This window comes from Podarcis pityusensis (genome assembly GCF_964106645.2).
Source record: "Podarcis pityusensis genome assembly, chromosome: 12".
NCBI classification, from domain to species: Eukaryota; Metazoa; Chordata; class Lepidosauria; order Squamata; family Lacertidae; genus Podarcis; species Podarcis pityusensis.
In genome coordinates, this window is record NC_138037.1 from 194,091 (window position 1) to 209,246 (window position 15,156).

The 15,156-nt window shown below is 45.8% G+C and overlaps 2 protein-coding genes and 1 long non-coding RNA gene across 5 annotated transcripts in view; 2 read left to right on the top strand and 1 right to left on the bottom strand.

Annotated features, from left to right (window-relative positions):
- Window positions 1-4,791, top strand: part of LOC308459845 (androgen receptor-like) — a 121,637-nt gene extending 116,846 nt beyond the window's left edge. Inside the window, exon 4 of the mRNA XM_080975582.1 lies at window positions 4,524-4,791. Within this exon, the coding sequence (XP_080831708.1) occupies window positions 4,524-4,672 (149 nt within the window). The 3' untranslated portion in view covers window positions 4,673-4,791. The remainder of the gene's footprint in view (window positions 1-4,523) is intronic.
- Window positions 4,792-6,806: 2,015 nt separating this feature from the next.
- Window positions 6,807-8,465, top strand: LOC308459859. Its single transcript, XR_013978346.1, has 2 exons — window positions 6,807-6,963; window positions 8,357-8,465. It is a non-coding gene; the product is annotated as an uncharacterized lncRNA (long non-coding RNA).
- Window positions 7,709-15,156, bottom strand: part of LOC308459778 (vomeronasal type-2 receptor 26-like) — a 33,095-nt gene continuing 25,647 nt past the window's right edge. For all 3 annotated transcript variants that reach the window (XM_080975452.1, XM_080975453.1, XM_080975454.1), the window contains 4 exons: window positions 14,300-15,112; window positions 11,506-11,733; window positions 10,199-10,325; window positions 7,709-9,373 (listed from right to left, as the gene is read on the bottom strand). In XM_080975452.1, coding sequence (XP_080831578.1) covers window positions 8,475-9,373; window positions 10,199-10,325; window positions 11,506-11,733; window positions 14,300-15,112 — 2,067 coding nt within the window. In that variant the 3' untranslated portion in view covers window positions 7,709-8,474. The remainder of the gene's footprint in view (window positions 9,374-10,198; window positions 10,326-11,505; window positions 11,734-14,299; window positions 15,113-15,156) is intronic.

Sequence of the window (15,156 nt, forward strand, 5' to 3'; positions counted from 1 at the left end):
AAGCTCCTTGGCTGTGGCCTTGGATGCCAGTCACTTCCTCTCAGCCCAATTGACCTCACAGGGGTTGTTATGAGGACAAAACTGGGAGGAGGAGAACTTGAGCTGCTTGGGGAGAAAATGCTGTATAAATGCAAGAAATCAAACCAATTGCAAAAAGTGATCTTAACATCCAAGGAGTGAGTTTGCAGACTGCCTGACAAGAAATACCAAGATGACACAGCATGTAGAGTGTTCCCCTTGCCAGAATGCTTTGCCTCTGACGTGGACATCTGGACATCGTTGCTCCAGAAGAGCCCAGGAAAGAAGGTTCCTGGTTGCTGCCGAGCGACTGCTTGAAAGAAAGCCTTGAAATTCTAGATGACGAAGTTGAGGCTTTCAAAATCAAGACAGTCCAAGGATTAAGGCTTTCTGGGAAATGATATATAATGAACTGAAAAAGTGTCAGGGGTTCAGGAGCAGAGGCACAGGAAAGGGAGGAAATAGAGAGCGAGGGGGAGGAGTCCGAAGGAAATGTTAGCGATGACAGCGGTCCGAGGTCTCTGAGTCTTTCCAGCGAATCGGAAGATTCACAGAAAGGGGCTCCCATGGTCAGAGCAAGGGGGGTGCCGAGGGGGACACCCCAGGAAGAAGGGGCCAGAGGGGACTCAGAGAGCAGCAGTTGGAAATCAGGACCAGCGTCCACACCAGAGTGCAGTAGGGGGGAGGAGTCCCAGGCATCGGGATCAGGCGGCGCACTGCCAGTGGGAGGACATGAGTCAGGATTGGCCACGCCTCCATCGGGGAGCGAGGAAACGGTCGAGAGGAAGGTTGAAGGCTGGGCGCGCGCGCCAAGTTCAAATGTACAGGAGGGCGGCGCAGTTGGCAGCCCGGATAGGGAGCCAGGTCCCAAAGCCCGCCGAAAAGAGGGGGAGGAGTCAGGGGGGTCAACGTCAGCGTCAGAAGAATCCAGGAAGGAAGGGACCCCGGGGGGTAGCAGGACCCAGAGGAGAAAGGAGAGACGGAAGAGGTGGAGTAAGGCTAGAATCTTAAACTGGTGTACAGGGGGCGGAGACTCAGATGGAGCTTCGCCGATCTAACCCCTAGACGTAGAGCTGGGGCGCTGCGGCTTGAAAATGGAGACTGTACTTCAATAAAGACTTTTGTACATTACTGCCGGCTAGCGTTGGTCCTCTGTGAGCTGGGACCTGGAGCCAGCTCTGACAAAAAGGTATTTAAATATACCTTCTTCAAGAAACCAGAGGCCTTTCTTCTGGGCATTGTCGGCCAATTGGTGCCAAATAAGGACAGAACTTTCTTTATGTATGCTACAACAGCAGCAAGAATACTCATCGCAAAGTATTGGAAGACAGAAGATTTACCCACCCTGGAAGAATGGCAGATGCAATTGATGGACTACATGGAATTGGCAGAAATGACTGGCAGAATCCGAGTTCAGGGAGAAGAGTTGGTGGAAGAAGATTGGAAGAAATTTAAAGACTATCTACAGAAATATTGTAAAATTAATGAATGATAGAATGATGTTGGATAGCAATTAAGGGGTTTCCAGCTGTAATGATCTAAGAGAACATGAAAAAAGGGTTAGAAATGGGTTAAAATCTAATGGTAAGGATTTGCTGAACCAATAAATTGAAGTGGAATACAAAAAAGGGAGGTATGAGGAGGTCCGGGAAATAAGCTAAAGGAAAATAAGTAATAGAAAATATGTATGTTTTTAACTGCTTTTATTTTGTATTTTTCTTTTTTCTTTTTCATTTTTACTGTTATATTTCAAAAAATTTTAATAAATATTTTATAAAAAAAACAAAATCAAGACAGTCAGAAGACGGACGCATTTTGCGAGTGCAGGCTGACAGTTATGGTTTGGAGATTAAGCAGTTAGCTTTTTTTTTTTTAAGGGCACGGCTGGGGCAGGATGCCGTGGGCGAAGGAGCTCCAGGAACTTCAGCCACCTTTTATTGTAAGCCTGTGGCTTCATATCGCTCCTACCTCAGTTCATTAAGACCATTAAATGCATAGATCCATCACATTTAAAATAATGAAAAAATGAAAATGTCAAAATGATTATGTCCTTTTTTTGTGCACTACAAATAAAATATGTGAAGTGTGCATAGGAATTCTTTCAAATTTAAAAAAAACTATAGTCCGTCCCCCAACAGTGTTTGAGAAAGTAGCAGAGCAAGGGGGGAATCACTTTAAGTCATCCTAAGATAACGGCAGAAGGGAAGCATTTCATCCTCATCAAATTGATTCTTTTTCAAGACTTCAGGAAAAGTACGTTTTGTTTTGTGCGGTAGAAGGGAACTCCTGGCATCCAGTCTGGGGAAGCATGAAGGTGTTCTGTAGGTATTGACCTCTGCCAGCAATTCATGAGCATCCAAATGAGACCATCTCTAATGCCCCCAAATCCCACTAAGATTCTGAAATCTGGAAGCAACTTCTGATGTCAAGTTGATGTCTTAAGTAGCTGCTTTCTGAGCATTGAAACTAAGGTCCAGACTATATACTGAAAGCATATTCAAGCACATTTAAAGACCATGGCTCCTGGGAGCTGTAGCTTCTGCATAACAGAGCTAAGATCCTTTGGGGGGAGCCACATGCTTTAAATGTGCATGGAATATGCTTTCAATGTCTAGTGTGGATTTGCACATGGCCTCAGACACCCGAAATCCTAATTCAAAGACTGGTGTCAGTTGTGAATGTGATGCAGTTGAGTATTTTGAATTGTACACACGTGGTTTAGCCCTAAATTGAACTACATCAGTTTCTTCCTCTTTCCAAGAGTTTAAACTAAGGCAGAGGGAACTTTTCAACATGTCAGCTTCATGCTTAGACTTATCAAGACAGCCAGAAGACAAAAGATTTTGAGTGCTGGGATTGATGGCTGTTGGGCTGCGGGAACACCCTGTGCACTGTAAAGGTAAAGGTAAAGGTAAAGGTACCCCTGCCCGTACAGGCCAGTCGTGTCCGACTCTGGGGTTGCGTGCTCATCTCGCTTGGCAGGGGGTTGGACTTGATGGCCCTTGTGGTCTCTTCCAACTCTATGATTCTATGATTCTAAGAGGCCATGAGCCGGCGCCGTCCGAGGACACTTCCGGGTCACGTGGCCAGCATGACGAAGCTGCAGCTGGCGAGCCAGCACCAGCGCAGCACACGGAAACGCAGTTTACCTTCCCGCTATCAAGCGGTCCCTAATTATCTACTTGCACTTAAGAGTGCTTTCAAACTGCTAGGTGGGCAGGAGCTGGGACCGAACGACAGGAGCTCACCGCGCCACGGGGATTCGAACCACCGACCATACGATCGGCAAGTCCTAGGCGCTGAGGTTTTACCCACAGCGCCACCCGCGTCCCTCTGTGCACTGTAGGAAATGGCAAAGAAGGAAGGGATTGTTTGCTCCCTGCTCTGTCAGAAGTTAAAAAGAACTTTCTGCATTATCACATGCGGCTGGACATGCATGGCCTTTGAAATGGCAAGGTGATTTAAAATTGATTGCAGGGCACCTCGGGTGAATGGTGTGTTTGTTGCACATTCGATGTGGTCGCCAGAGAAAAAGAAATGCCTCTTTGTAGTCTGTGTGCAAGGAGACTCTCGTGGACAGAAATGTGCGTACATGCAAGGCATCTTCAAAACATGATTGCTTAAGACTTTAAACCAGTGTTGTCCCGTCCCCCCTTTTTGGGGCCGCCACCCTCTTGGCTCCATAAACTCATGCCCAGCATTTCTTCATCTACCCCATAAAAAGCAATATTCAGAAGAACGGTTTGCATGACCCACTAAGGAAGATTAAAACACAATAAAATTCGAAACAGTTAATTGCACATTTATTTAAAAGTAAACATAAGCAAAAATAAATCCATGTTCTGATCTAATCTTGTAGTAAAAAATATGCAGCAAAGAATATTGTATGAAACATATTTTTATGCATAAGGATGAAGGAGATTGATTGCATAAAATATTGATATATAACTTCTTTCCAGACGTGTCAAATCCTTTCCCTGCCACAGATGCACATTAAGTAATTGATAAGGAAATAGATTATAACCAATAATTTCCTGAGTCCTCCCTCCAAGCTACTAATCAATCACACGCAGGCACCGAACGGGTTACCAGGCTTTCTTGGCTTCTTCTCTGGCACCAGCTACAGAAGCAAGTCTAAAACATGGCTTGTTCTCTCCCTCCTCCGGCAGGTTAACTCGAAGATTTCTAGGGGCTGGGGAATGCTCCCACTTGGGGGACGCATTGATACTGCCTGCCTGAGGGGCCCCACCCAGAAAGACCTGCTCACAGGATCACTACTTCATGACAGTATGCATGTATCGGAATATAATCTTACTACTACTACTACTACTACTAATAATAATAATAATAATAATTTATTATGTGTACCCTTCCCATGGGCTGCTGGTGTTTAAATTATTAGCAGCATTGACAAGTTACTCTCATCTGGTGCTTTCTTAGGAAAGAAGAGCAGCAAGCTTTGCATCAACCTGACTTTGCGTTTCTCTGCCTCTTTTCTTCCACAGGATTCCGCAACTTGCATGTGGATGACCAAATGGGGACCATTCATTACTCCTGGATGGGCCTGATGATTTTTGCAATGGGATGGAGATCATTCACCATCGTGAACTCTCAGGTGCTCTACTTCGCTCCAGACTTGGTCTTCAATGAGTAAGTGCTATGAGGGAACGAGAAGAACTTTCCCCCAGACACTTTCTCCATGTTATGCATCATTTTATAAACTTCTATCATGCTGCCTCTTACTTGCCTTTCCCTAAACTCAAAAGGTCCAAACACTGCGATACGATACGATACGATACGATACGATATCTTTATTGTCATTGTCCCTTGCAGAACAATGAAATTGAAAACTACATAAAAACTACATAAAACTACTACAGAACTACATAAAACATTCAAAAACCCCTAAAAACTCTAAAACCCCATTTTAAAATACACTATACTACAGAGATCCCTTATGCTGCGTTTAGAACCAGAATTGCATTAGCGTAGAAACTGTTTTTCAGGCGGCTAGTTCTGGCCTTTATAACCCTATACCTTCTTCCAGAAGGCAGAAGCTGAAAGAGATCATTTCCGGGGTGCGTACTATCATGTGCTATCTCTGCCGCTTTCTTATGGCACCTGGCAGCATAGATTTGATCTAAGGTGGGAAGAGGGCACCCAATTATTCTCTCCACAGTCTTTACAACCCTGGACAGCATTGTTTTTTCCCTGGCCGTTCAGCTCCCAAACCACACGCACAGACCATGTTAATACACTCTCAACAGTACAATGGTAAAATGCCATCAACAGGTCCTTTGAGAGATTGTTTTTCCGGAGGATTCTCAGAAAATATAACCTCTGCTGTGCTCTCTTCACCAGGTCTTTGCTGTTCTCTCCCCAGGTTAGGTCGTCTCTCAACTCCATTCCCAGAAATCGAAACACTGAGACCTGTTCCACGCACTTCCCCTCAATAATAAGTGGCTGAATATTCAATTTACATTTCCTAAAGTCCACAATGATCTCTTTTGTTTTCTTTAAGTTAAGCAGTAAGTTGTTTTTCCTGCACCACTCCCCCAACTGCTCAACTTCCTTCCTATAGGCCGTCTCCCCTCTCCAGCCGTAATTAAACCAACCACCGTTGTATCATCTGCGAACTTAATGATCTTATTACTGGGGTATTTGGGGGCACAGTCAGCTGTATAGAGCATGTATAAAAGCAGGCTCAACACGCACCCCTGCGGCGTCCCCGTATTCGTGATGAGATCTGCAGAGACGTGGGAACCCAACCTGACCCTTTGGGAACGGTTTGATAGAAAGTCTAATATCCACCTGCACAAACATGGTGGAAGTCCCAGGTCTAATAATTTGGGCACCAATCTATGCAGAAGATTGGTATTAAATGCAGAACTAAAGTCTACAAATAACAGTCTCGCGTAGTTCCTTTGCTTCTCCAAATGAGTCAGGACAGCATGTAAAGCCATTGCCACAGCATCCTCTGTGGATCTCTTTGCCTTGTACGCAAACTGGTAAGGGTCAAGTCCCACTGGCAGACAAGATAAGATGCGCTTCCTCACCAGTTTTTCGAAACATTTCATTATAATGGGTGTCAGCGCCACAGGGCGAAAATCATTCAGACTGTCTATCTTTGGTGTTTTGGGCAGGGGTATAATGGTAGCGGATTTCAGACAGGGTGGAACAGTGGCTTGGGCCAGAGACTGGTTAAAAATCTTCGTAAAGATTCCTGCCAGTTGGTCCGAACAATCTCTTAGCACCCTGCCAGCCACCCCATCCGGGCCCATAGCCTTCCTCGTGTTTACCTCCTTTAATATTCGCCTCACTTCTCCCTCTTCCACCCTGGCAGCATTTCCTGTAGGTAGTGACGCCAATAGCTCTGGCATCCCTGTTGGAGTCACTGTTGGTGTCACCTCAAATCGGGCAAAGAAGGTCTTCAGCTCTCCCACCAAGGAAGCCGTACTCTCTACCACTGAGGTATTTATTGATTTATAACCAGTCAGATGTTGGACTCCCTGCCACATTTGTCTAGTATCATGATTTCTCAGGTGGTCCTCGATTTTTCCTCCGTACTCCGCTTTTGCTTTCCTGATACCCCTCTTCAAGTTCGCTCTTTCTATGCCATGCAATACCCGGTCCCCAGTTCTAAATCTGACATTTGAATATTATGTCCCACATCCAAGCGGGTGGTTCAAGGGGCCACGGTCTTGCAGATAGGTGCCATCCTGGAAAGTAACCTGCATGCAAGACACAACCATACTGACTAGTGTTCCTCTGTTTCTCATGCACCAGGTCCAGTGGACGGGCTGAAGAACCAGAAGTTCTTTTGACGAACTTCGGATTAACTACATCAAGGAACTAGATCACACCATTGCTTGCAAGAGGAAGAACCCTACTTCCTGCTCCTGGCATTTCTACCAGCTCACCAAGCTCCTAGAGTCTGTGCAGCCTGTAAGTAAGAGGAGAAGGGAAGAGAAAGAGGTTGCCACACAAAGGGCAAGATCTTTTGTTAATCTTTTGATCAAAACCCCACAGAATCTGCTGTTGAACTTGCAGTGTGGGGGGTGGGGGTCAAGGAGAGGGGAACAGACACCAGCAAACCTGTAAAAATGAGCTCTGGGAGCAAATCTGCGGAAAGTCACTGTGACCTCACAGTCATTTCCTCCAAGAGGCAACTGTGCAGTCAAAGAGATAGATGCTTGTGGCACCATAAATGGCCTCAGCCTAGGATACCTAAAGGAGCATCTCCACCCCCATCATTCAGCCTGGACACTGAGGTCCCGCTCCGAGGGCCTTCTGGCAGTTCCCTCCCTGCGAGAAGTGAGGTTACAGGGAACCAGGCAGAGGGCCTTCTTGGTAGTGGCGCCCGCCCTGTGGAACACCCTCCCTTCAGATGTGAAGCAGCTATCTTATCTTTAAAAGGCATCTGAAGGCAGCCCTGTTTAGGGAAGTTTTAAATGTCTGATATTTTATGGTGTTTTCACTCTTCTGCTGGGAGCTGCTCAGAGTGGCTGGGGAAACCCAGTCAGATGGGTGGGGTATAAATAAAATAATAATAATAATAATAATAACAACAACAACAACAACAACAACAACAACAACAACAACAACAACAACAACAATAATAATATTTATTACAGACCGGCCATGCTTGGAAGTTGTGTTTAAATGTAAGCAACTGCCCTTTCCATATTTGAAAAACCCACACACTTCATAAAGCTGATTGGTCTACATGTCATTTAGGAGAAGGAAATTGCAGCCCTTCTGAACTGCAGGCAGTGGAATGCATTCCTCCTGTCATCACCCTGTTTTTATCAAGGGGCAGAGCTAAGCCAGGTTGAGCCCAGTGTGTCCCTTCTGTAGTGTATGCATACAGAATTAGCATATGCATACATACAGAGAGCACAGCTCTGTGAGGTGGGACCACCATCTCTTTGTATTTATGTTCACTGCCAAACAGTAGCCACTCACTGAGCTTCCTTTTGCCCTGCCACTGCTAAGGAGGACTCTAGACATAGCCAGGGGTCAGAGCTGAGGAATACATGGAAACACATCAGCACCCAAAACCAAACAGGTTGGAGAAAAGTCATCAGAAATAGAGACACACAGCCTGTTCCTGGTTCACTTGGCATTCGGCTCCCCTCCCAGCTCCTCATAACACCAGGGCCTTGTGTAATGTTGCACATGTGATGTTGTGTTGGGTCTCCCCAATCCTCTGGAGAAGGTGGACCAACATGCCTGATCAGTTATGTAGTGGGAATCAGGCAGTAATAAAGGACATTAAACATTGAGCCCAGTGGGCTTGGGGCCATTGCATGACATATACATTCATTTTCATCTGCAGGATTCATGTGAAATGAAGAGGACTATGTGAAGCTACAGTCCCAAGACAACTACATGTGCTTCCTTTCTACTGTGCTGGCCATTGACGACATTGAATGTTTTAAGCCTCAGATGCCATCTTAAGTTCTTGTTGTCAGGTGCTCCTTTGTATTCAGATCAGGCCTCAGCAGAATAACGTAGCACTTGGGGAGGAAGATGCAGCCCAGGAGCCCAGCACTGGAGGCCAACATAGAGAAGATCTGCACGGCCACCATGTACTTCCCCTTGGTGCTCAGGTAGGTGGGCACAAAAGACACCCAAACACTGCAGAAGACCAGCATGCTGAAGGTGATCAGCTTGGCTTCGTTGAAGGAGCCAGGCAGCTTCCTGGCTAGGAAAGCCACCATGAAGCAGATGGCAGCCAGGAAGCCCAGGTAGCCAAGGGCAACATAAAACATGGCCACAGAGCCTTCGTTGCATTGCAGGATGATCTCTTCCACCTGGGAGTGCATGTCAGACTCTGGGAATGGGGGAGAAGAGCCCAGCCAGATGGTGCAGATGAGAACTTGCACACCAGAACAGGAGATGACAATGGAGTTGGCCAGACTCTTCCCTAGCCATGTCCTCACCCTGTTCCCTGGCCTTGTGGCCAGGAAGGCCAGCACCACCGTGATGGTCTTGGCCAAGACAGAAGAAACAGCAACGGAGAAGATGATGCTGAAGGCCGTTTGTCGGAGAAGGCAGGTCGCTCTTCTTGGTTGCCCAATGAAGAGGAAGGAGGACAAACAGGAAAGCAGGAGGGAGACGAGCAGGATGTAGGAGAGGTCCCGGTTGTTGGCTTTGACTATTGGGGTTTCTTTGTATTTAATGAAGATTCCTAACACAATGCCTGCTGTAGAAGATAAGAAGAGGACAATGGAAGCTAAGGTGATCCCCAGATGGTCTTCATAAGCCAGAAAGGTGACAATCTTGGAGAGACATTGATCTCTGACCTTGTTTGGATGCTGATCTTCTGGGCATTTGGTGCAACGTTCTGCATCTGAAAAAGAGAATAATAGAATCACAGAACTGTAGAGTTGGAAAGGAATCCTCTCATGCAGGGATATGGAGTTGTTCCATATGGGCATCAAGAGTGGCTTTTTCAAAGTCTATGCTGATGTGGCATAGGAGATAAGAATGTGTAAATAGGTAAAGAGAGGGGGAAATAGTCTGTTGGTTTTAGAAAAATGTTTGCCCTTTTTATTTTGCCTTTCCTCCAGGGAGATAGAGGGGGTGCACAATCTTATTCTCATTTTAATCACCAAAGCAACATTGTGATCTCGGATTAACTGAGAGGCAATGGCCTCCACATTGGTTTACTGCATTATATGGTTCCTGCGTAATCCTGAAGACACATTTGTTTAACTTATCCTTGTTAATGCAAACAGTTTTCTATTGCTTCCATGAAATTCTCATACTAGTGAGATCAGAATAGTCCATCTATTGCATTGTAATCATTTTCATATACTGTATCATTTATTTTGTATTACACTTTTACTGTGTTAAAAATCTGCCACTTCTCATCATTTGTTAGTTCCACTTAATCACTTTCTAAATTCATTTCCTTTTTAGTGCTGTTCTAGTTCCTTTATCATTGAAAGCTCAGTATAAAATAGCAAAAAGCAATGATTCCCACTTTGAACCCCAGTGATTGCTGACTTGTGGCATTTCTTTCAAATCACTTCCTGGAATGAAGGTGATTAAGAAGAGAATAGAAAGGATGTGCATTCAGCAATGTCTTCAGAATTCCCACAAAAAATGCACCTGAATGAATCTCCGCCCTGAATTTATTCCCCCAAGGAGCCTTTCCCTTAGAGCAACCAACCTGCCTGAGTGGAGAACGCCCCTTCTGCACATGGAACACAAGCATAGCAGCAAACAGGCTTTCCTTCTTGAACCACCTTGGCATATCCAGGTCGACATCTTTCAGTACACCTGGAACGAGGTGCAGCCTAACCATAGAGAGAAGAAGATGTATTGAGGGGAAAGTGTCCGGAGTATTTGTGCAGATGGAATTCCCTCATAAAATTTGGAAATGACCCACCAAACAGGATCTCTCATCCCACTCACCCCATCCACTCTGGCGGAGAATCGTTTTTGATGCAGAATAGCATGGCAGGGAGGCCACTTGGGTCTGTTTGCTTGCTTGTTTTAACATTTATATCACACTTTTCTATACAAAGGTCTGCTCAAGGCAGGGGACAAAATACAGTGGTGCCCCGCAAGACGAATGCCTCGCAAGACGGAAAACTCGCTAGACGAAAGAGTTTTCCGTTTTGGAGGTGCTTCACAAAACGAATTTCCTATGGGCTTGCTTCACAAGACGACAATGTCTTGCGAGTTCCTGCTGGGTTTTTTTCCTCCCCCCCCCCCCTTTTCTAAGCCGCTAAGCCGCTTATCAGCTGATCCGATCAGCAGATAAGCCACTAAAAGCCGCTAATAGCGCTAATCCACTAATCCGTCAATGGGCTTGCTTCGCAAGACGAAAAAACTGCTAGACGAAGAGAATCACAGAACGGATTCTTTTCGTCTTGCGAGGCACCACTGTATACATAAAGCAAATAGCAATCCTAGAATCACAGCATTAAGAAAAGGGCAGCTACAGAACAAACTGATGAAGATTACTAATTGAAAATACTGACACCTGAATACAGTAATGAAAAACTGACTCTTGGATCATTATTAAAATAAATTTTGAGTCCTGGGAAAGAAGGGAAGAAATGAACCTCTTGTAGGAAGCTCCTACATAACAGAGAAGTTCCCCCTCTGGCGATCATCATCATCATCACTGCTATCATCATCCTCTGACCTTTCCTCCAATGATCGCAAGGTGATTTCTGCAGCTTTCTCCCATCTAATTTATTATCTGAACAGCCCTGCAGGGGTTGCAAGGCAGAGGATGTTCATGGCAAGAGAGCTGGCCCAGGCTGCTGAGGACCCTTCTGAAAGGTTGGGTCCAGTGGCCCATGATTTTCCCATGGCCTGCAGTGAACCCACACTTTCCAGGGGTTCATAACATGAGGAGTCATGTTGAAGCACCATCGGCTGACCACAAAATGACATTTTACAGCAGTTGCTCAAGGAAGAGCCTAAGCAGGCTCTCCTACCCTCTTCGTCTGTTACACCCCCTACCTTGTTAAATTTATTAGGCCACTCAATAGCTTCTGGATTAATGGTGAACTTTATTACACCCGATTCCTCTCTCCTGATGCCCCCAATGTTCACCATCGCACGAGACTCATTGGGAAACATCACCAAATTCTTTATATCAAAGTCAGAAGGCAGCTCCCAATTCTCATCCAAACAAAGTCTGCCCCTGGAAGTATTGAAACACTGAATTTCATTTAAGAAAGGATGAAGCTGGAACGACAGGGAAGGCAGTATTAAGAAACCATGTTGAATATCTTAGTTCTACTGACTTATGAACTGGGGCTAGACTCATCTAGACTAGAAGCCCTATTCAGGCATTTCATTTGATTGATTAAAGCAGGAGTTTTCAACCAGTGTGCCATGGCACCCTGGGGTGTCAGGGGATGATAGTCAGGGGTGCCGTGAGCAACACTGGCCTCCATCCCTCTTTCCTTCCCTCCTTCCTTTGTTGCGCCCTCTTGCATCTCTGCCTCCCAAAGGCTTGCACAGCTGTTTGTTGCAGCGGCTACAAGCTTGTCTACAAGCTCCCCAGACGAATGGTGCCTCTGGGGCTGGCCAGGGGGTGCTGGGTGCCAGGAGCTGAGGTGCCTTGGAGTAAGCAAGCAGGTGGGCGAGGAAGCCCAGCCAGCCAGTCCACCAGCCCTTGCTTTGTGGAAGGGACAAAGAAGTGGGAGGCCAGGCAGGCAGGCAGGCAGGCACCACACTGGCCTTTCTTGTGCTTGTGGGACCACTAAGGCTGGGGGCATCCTCTTTCCAGGCCCCCATGGGGCCACATGAGGAGTCATCTTTCTTTGAGGTGGGGGGTGGCTCAGGGATCAGGGATGGCTGTGGGGGCTGCCTGCGGGACTCCTAAGGAGAAGGGACAGAAGAGGAGAGGAGGCTGAGGGAACAATCCACAAGGGAGGGTATTTGAAAAGGGGCGAGGGGCTGCCTGATCTGCAGGCAACGGTTGAAATAACTGGGCTTCTGAGGTCTGGAGCTTGTTTCTCCGCTGGTGAGCCACAGAAAGAATGTGGCTGGTCAAGGGAGCTGTGGACTCAAAAAAGGCTGAAAACCTCTGGATTAAAGTATTTATATAATTATAAAATAACAAGGAGCTTTGAAGAATGAGATTAATATAAATGACAATACTATTTTAAAACTCACAAAGAACGCAAACATCCAAAATGTCTAACAGGCACAATCCTAAAAAACAGTGCTTGGGAATAAGTGCATTGGAACGAGCTGAGAGAGCAGCATTTCCACAGGAGTCCCTTTCATCTCGAGTGAAGATTATTGCACATTACGAGGGTAACTGCAGAGAAGGCCTGCACAGACCCTGCCCTTGTCATCTGTGTTGTGCCTCCTTCGTGAGAGGTTCAGAGGGTGGCAACACGAGAGCGGGACTTTTCTGTGGAAGGGAGGCTTGCCTTCATGACATATTTTTAAGTGCTGACAAAAGCATCCAGACTGTTGGTGGATTAAACAATCCATGGCCTTTTAAATGAGTTTGTGAGAGGAGGGTTATTGGTTTGCTTTTCTTAGTTTATTGTTACAGGGGTTTTTTCTCATTCGATATTTTTATGCTATGATCTGCCCTGTGATCTTTGGACAAAGGACAGTTAACAACAACAATAACAGCAGCAGCAGCAACAACAACAACAGCTAGAAGAGTGCCACAAGGCATGCACTACTCCCAATCCCTGCAGAGCCGTAGTGAGATTCCAAGGTGTTTCCAGGTGCACCCCCAGGGTCAGGGTTCCTTTGAGAACCAAGACAAGTAGAGACTGCCATAGCTTTAAGTTGAGACGGAGGGAGTTCAGATCTTACAGCATGGTCATCTCAGTGGCAAAGAGCCCCACACAGTGGCCTTGCATTGCAGAGAGAGCCCTCCTGAACCCGCCACTGGCCTTTGCAGAAACTTCTCCCCTTTCTCCCACTTCCACAACCCCTAGAATTCCAAAGCACAGATTTCTTTTGTGGCATCAGACTCAGTATACCCTGATAGCCTCCCCTGCTGAGCCCTGTGGCCTGAGCGACTCTTTATTTCTCTCAGTGTCTACATTACCTTCCTTTTGTCTGGTTAGTGACTTGGGCAGGAGTAGCAAGGGGGGGGGCAGAGAAAGTGGGGACCTTCAGTTCTTGCAACTGCCTCAATCTGGCCAGACCTTCAGAGAAGTGTTACTGGGACAATGAGGGCAGAGCTGCTTCTGTTTCACTTTGAATAAAGAGTTAAGTTTACTGGCTTCTGGTGATTTCATGTTTAATTGCTGACTTACTGATCCGAGCCTTGACACAAAATTAGTATATAAAACCATGGAATAGGGACTCTCCAAGTGTCTCTATTTTCTCAGGGACGTCCCTGATTTAGAGAAGCCATCCCAGTTTCTGATTTGATCCCCGAATGTCCCACTTTCCTTAGGCTGTCCCTATTTTTGTGGGAGAAATGTTAGGAGGGTATGGAGTTATCCAACCCCTGAGCCATCTGAAGACAATCCTGTATAGGAAAGTGTTTTTGTTTTTTAATGTTTGATGTTTTATTATGTTTTTATATGTGTAGTAAGCTGCCCAGAGTGGCTGGGGCAACCCAGTAAGAGGTGTGGGATATAAATAGTAAAATTCTTATTATGGAATGGGACATCCCTATTTTCATCAGAGAAATGTTTGAGGGTATGACATGTACAGGTTTTTATATGCACTGGAATCCCAAAAGAGGGGTGTTGTTTTTTGCCTGACCTCTAAATTGCATTGTAGTTAGGACGGTGGATTGCAATTGGCAAAACGGGGAAGAAAATACCTGCCATGGTTGTAGCCTTTGATGTTCCCCCTTCTTTCCTTTTCCCACCATCAGCAGCCGCTTTGATCTAGATGAAAATGCAGCCTTGAAGGCCTGAGCCACAGCCTGAGCAGTGATGTAAGTGCTGTAGCTGTCTTGAGACAGGGCTCTCTCCAGCTCCTCTTGCGGCAGAGCCTCCAGGTTCTCCTCCTCTCTGCATCTTGTCTGGCCTTTCACAGACAACACATGCTTTGAATATGAACATTGAAACATTTTCCCCAGAAAATGCTGAAGAAGATGGGAAAGTACTGCATAGTAATCACGTTTTGTGCTCTTTATTCTGGTCTTCATTACAAAGGAGAGAGACCCATGAATGTACTGGAAGTACATAGGGGGAATAGACAAGCTAATACTGATTTCCGGAAAAGATGTTGTGATCCAGACTTTCGCCCCTATTTCCTTTTCATACATTTCTTGTATCGACACAATTTTGAAGATTCCCACTGTGTCAGATACATAGCAAACAAATACACTGACTTGTCTCCAGATGAAAAAAGGTTCACCTGGGCTGATCCTAAGTGCTAGATCATTTTCTTTTATTATTTTTGATAAGGCAATGCAAATCCCTTTGCTGATCAGCAGAGGTGTCAAGGCGCTCACAAACATTTCTCCACTGTTATTGTCCGGAGCCAAGAGGCCAATCCACGTCCATCCAAAATGCAGGAGCAACTCGACAATTCCTTGCTGCTGAGTTTGCTCTTTGGGGAGCATCCGGTAGACAAAAGGGAACTGAGTTTTATCTTCAAGACCCTGGGCAGTGAAGCCATAACTGATCTAGTGAGGAAATGAAAAGATTACTGTATGCATTTCAAATTCTC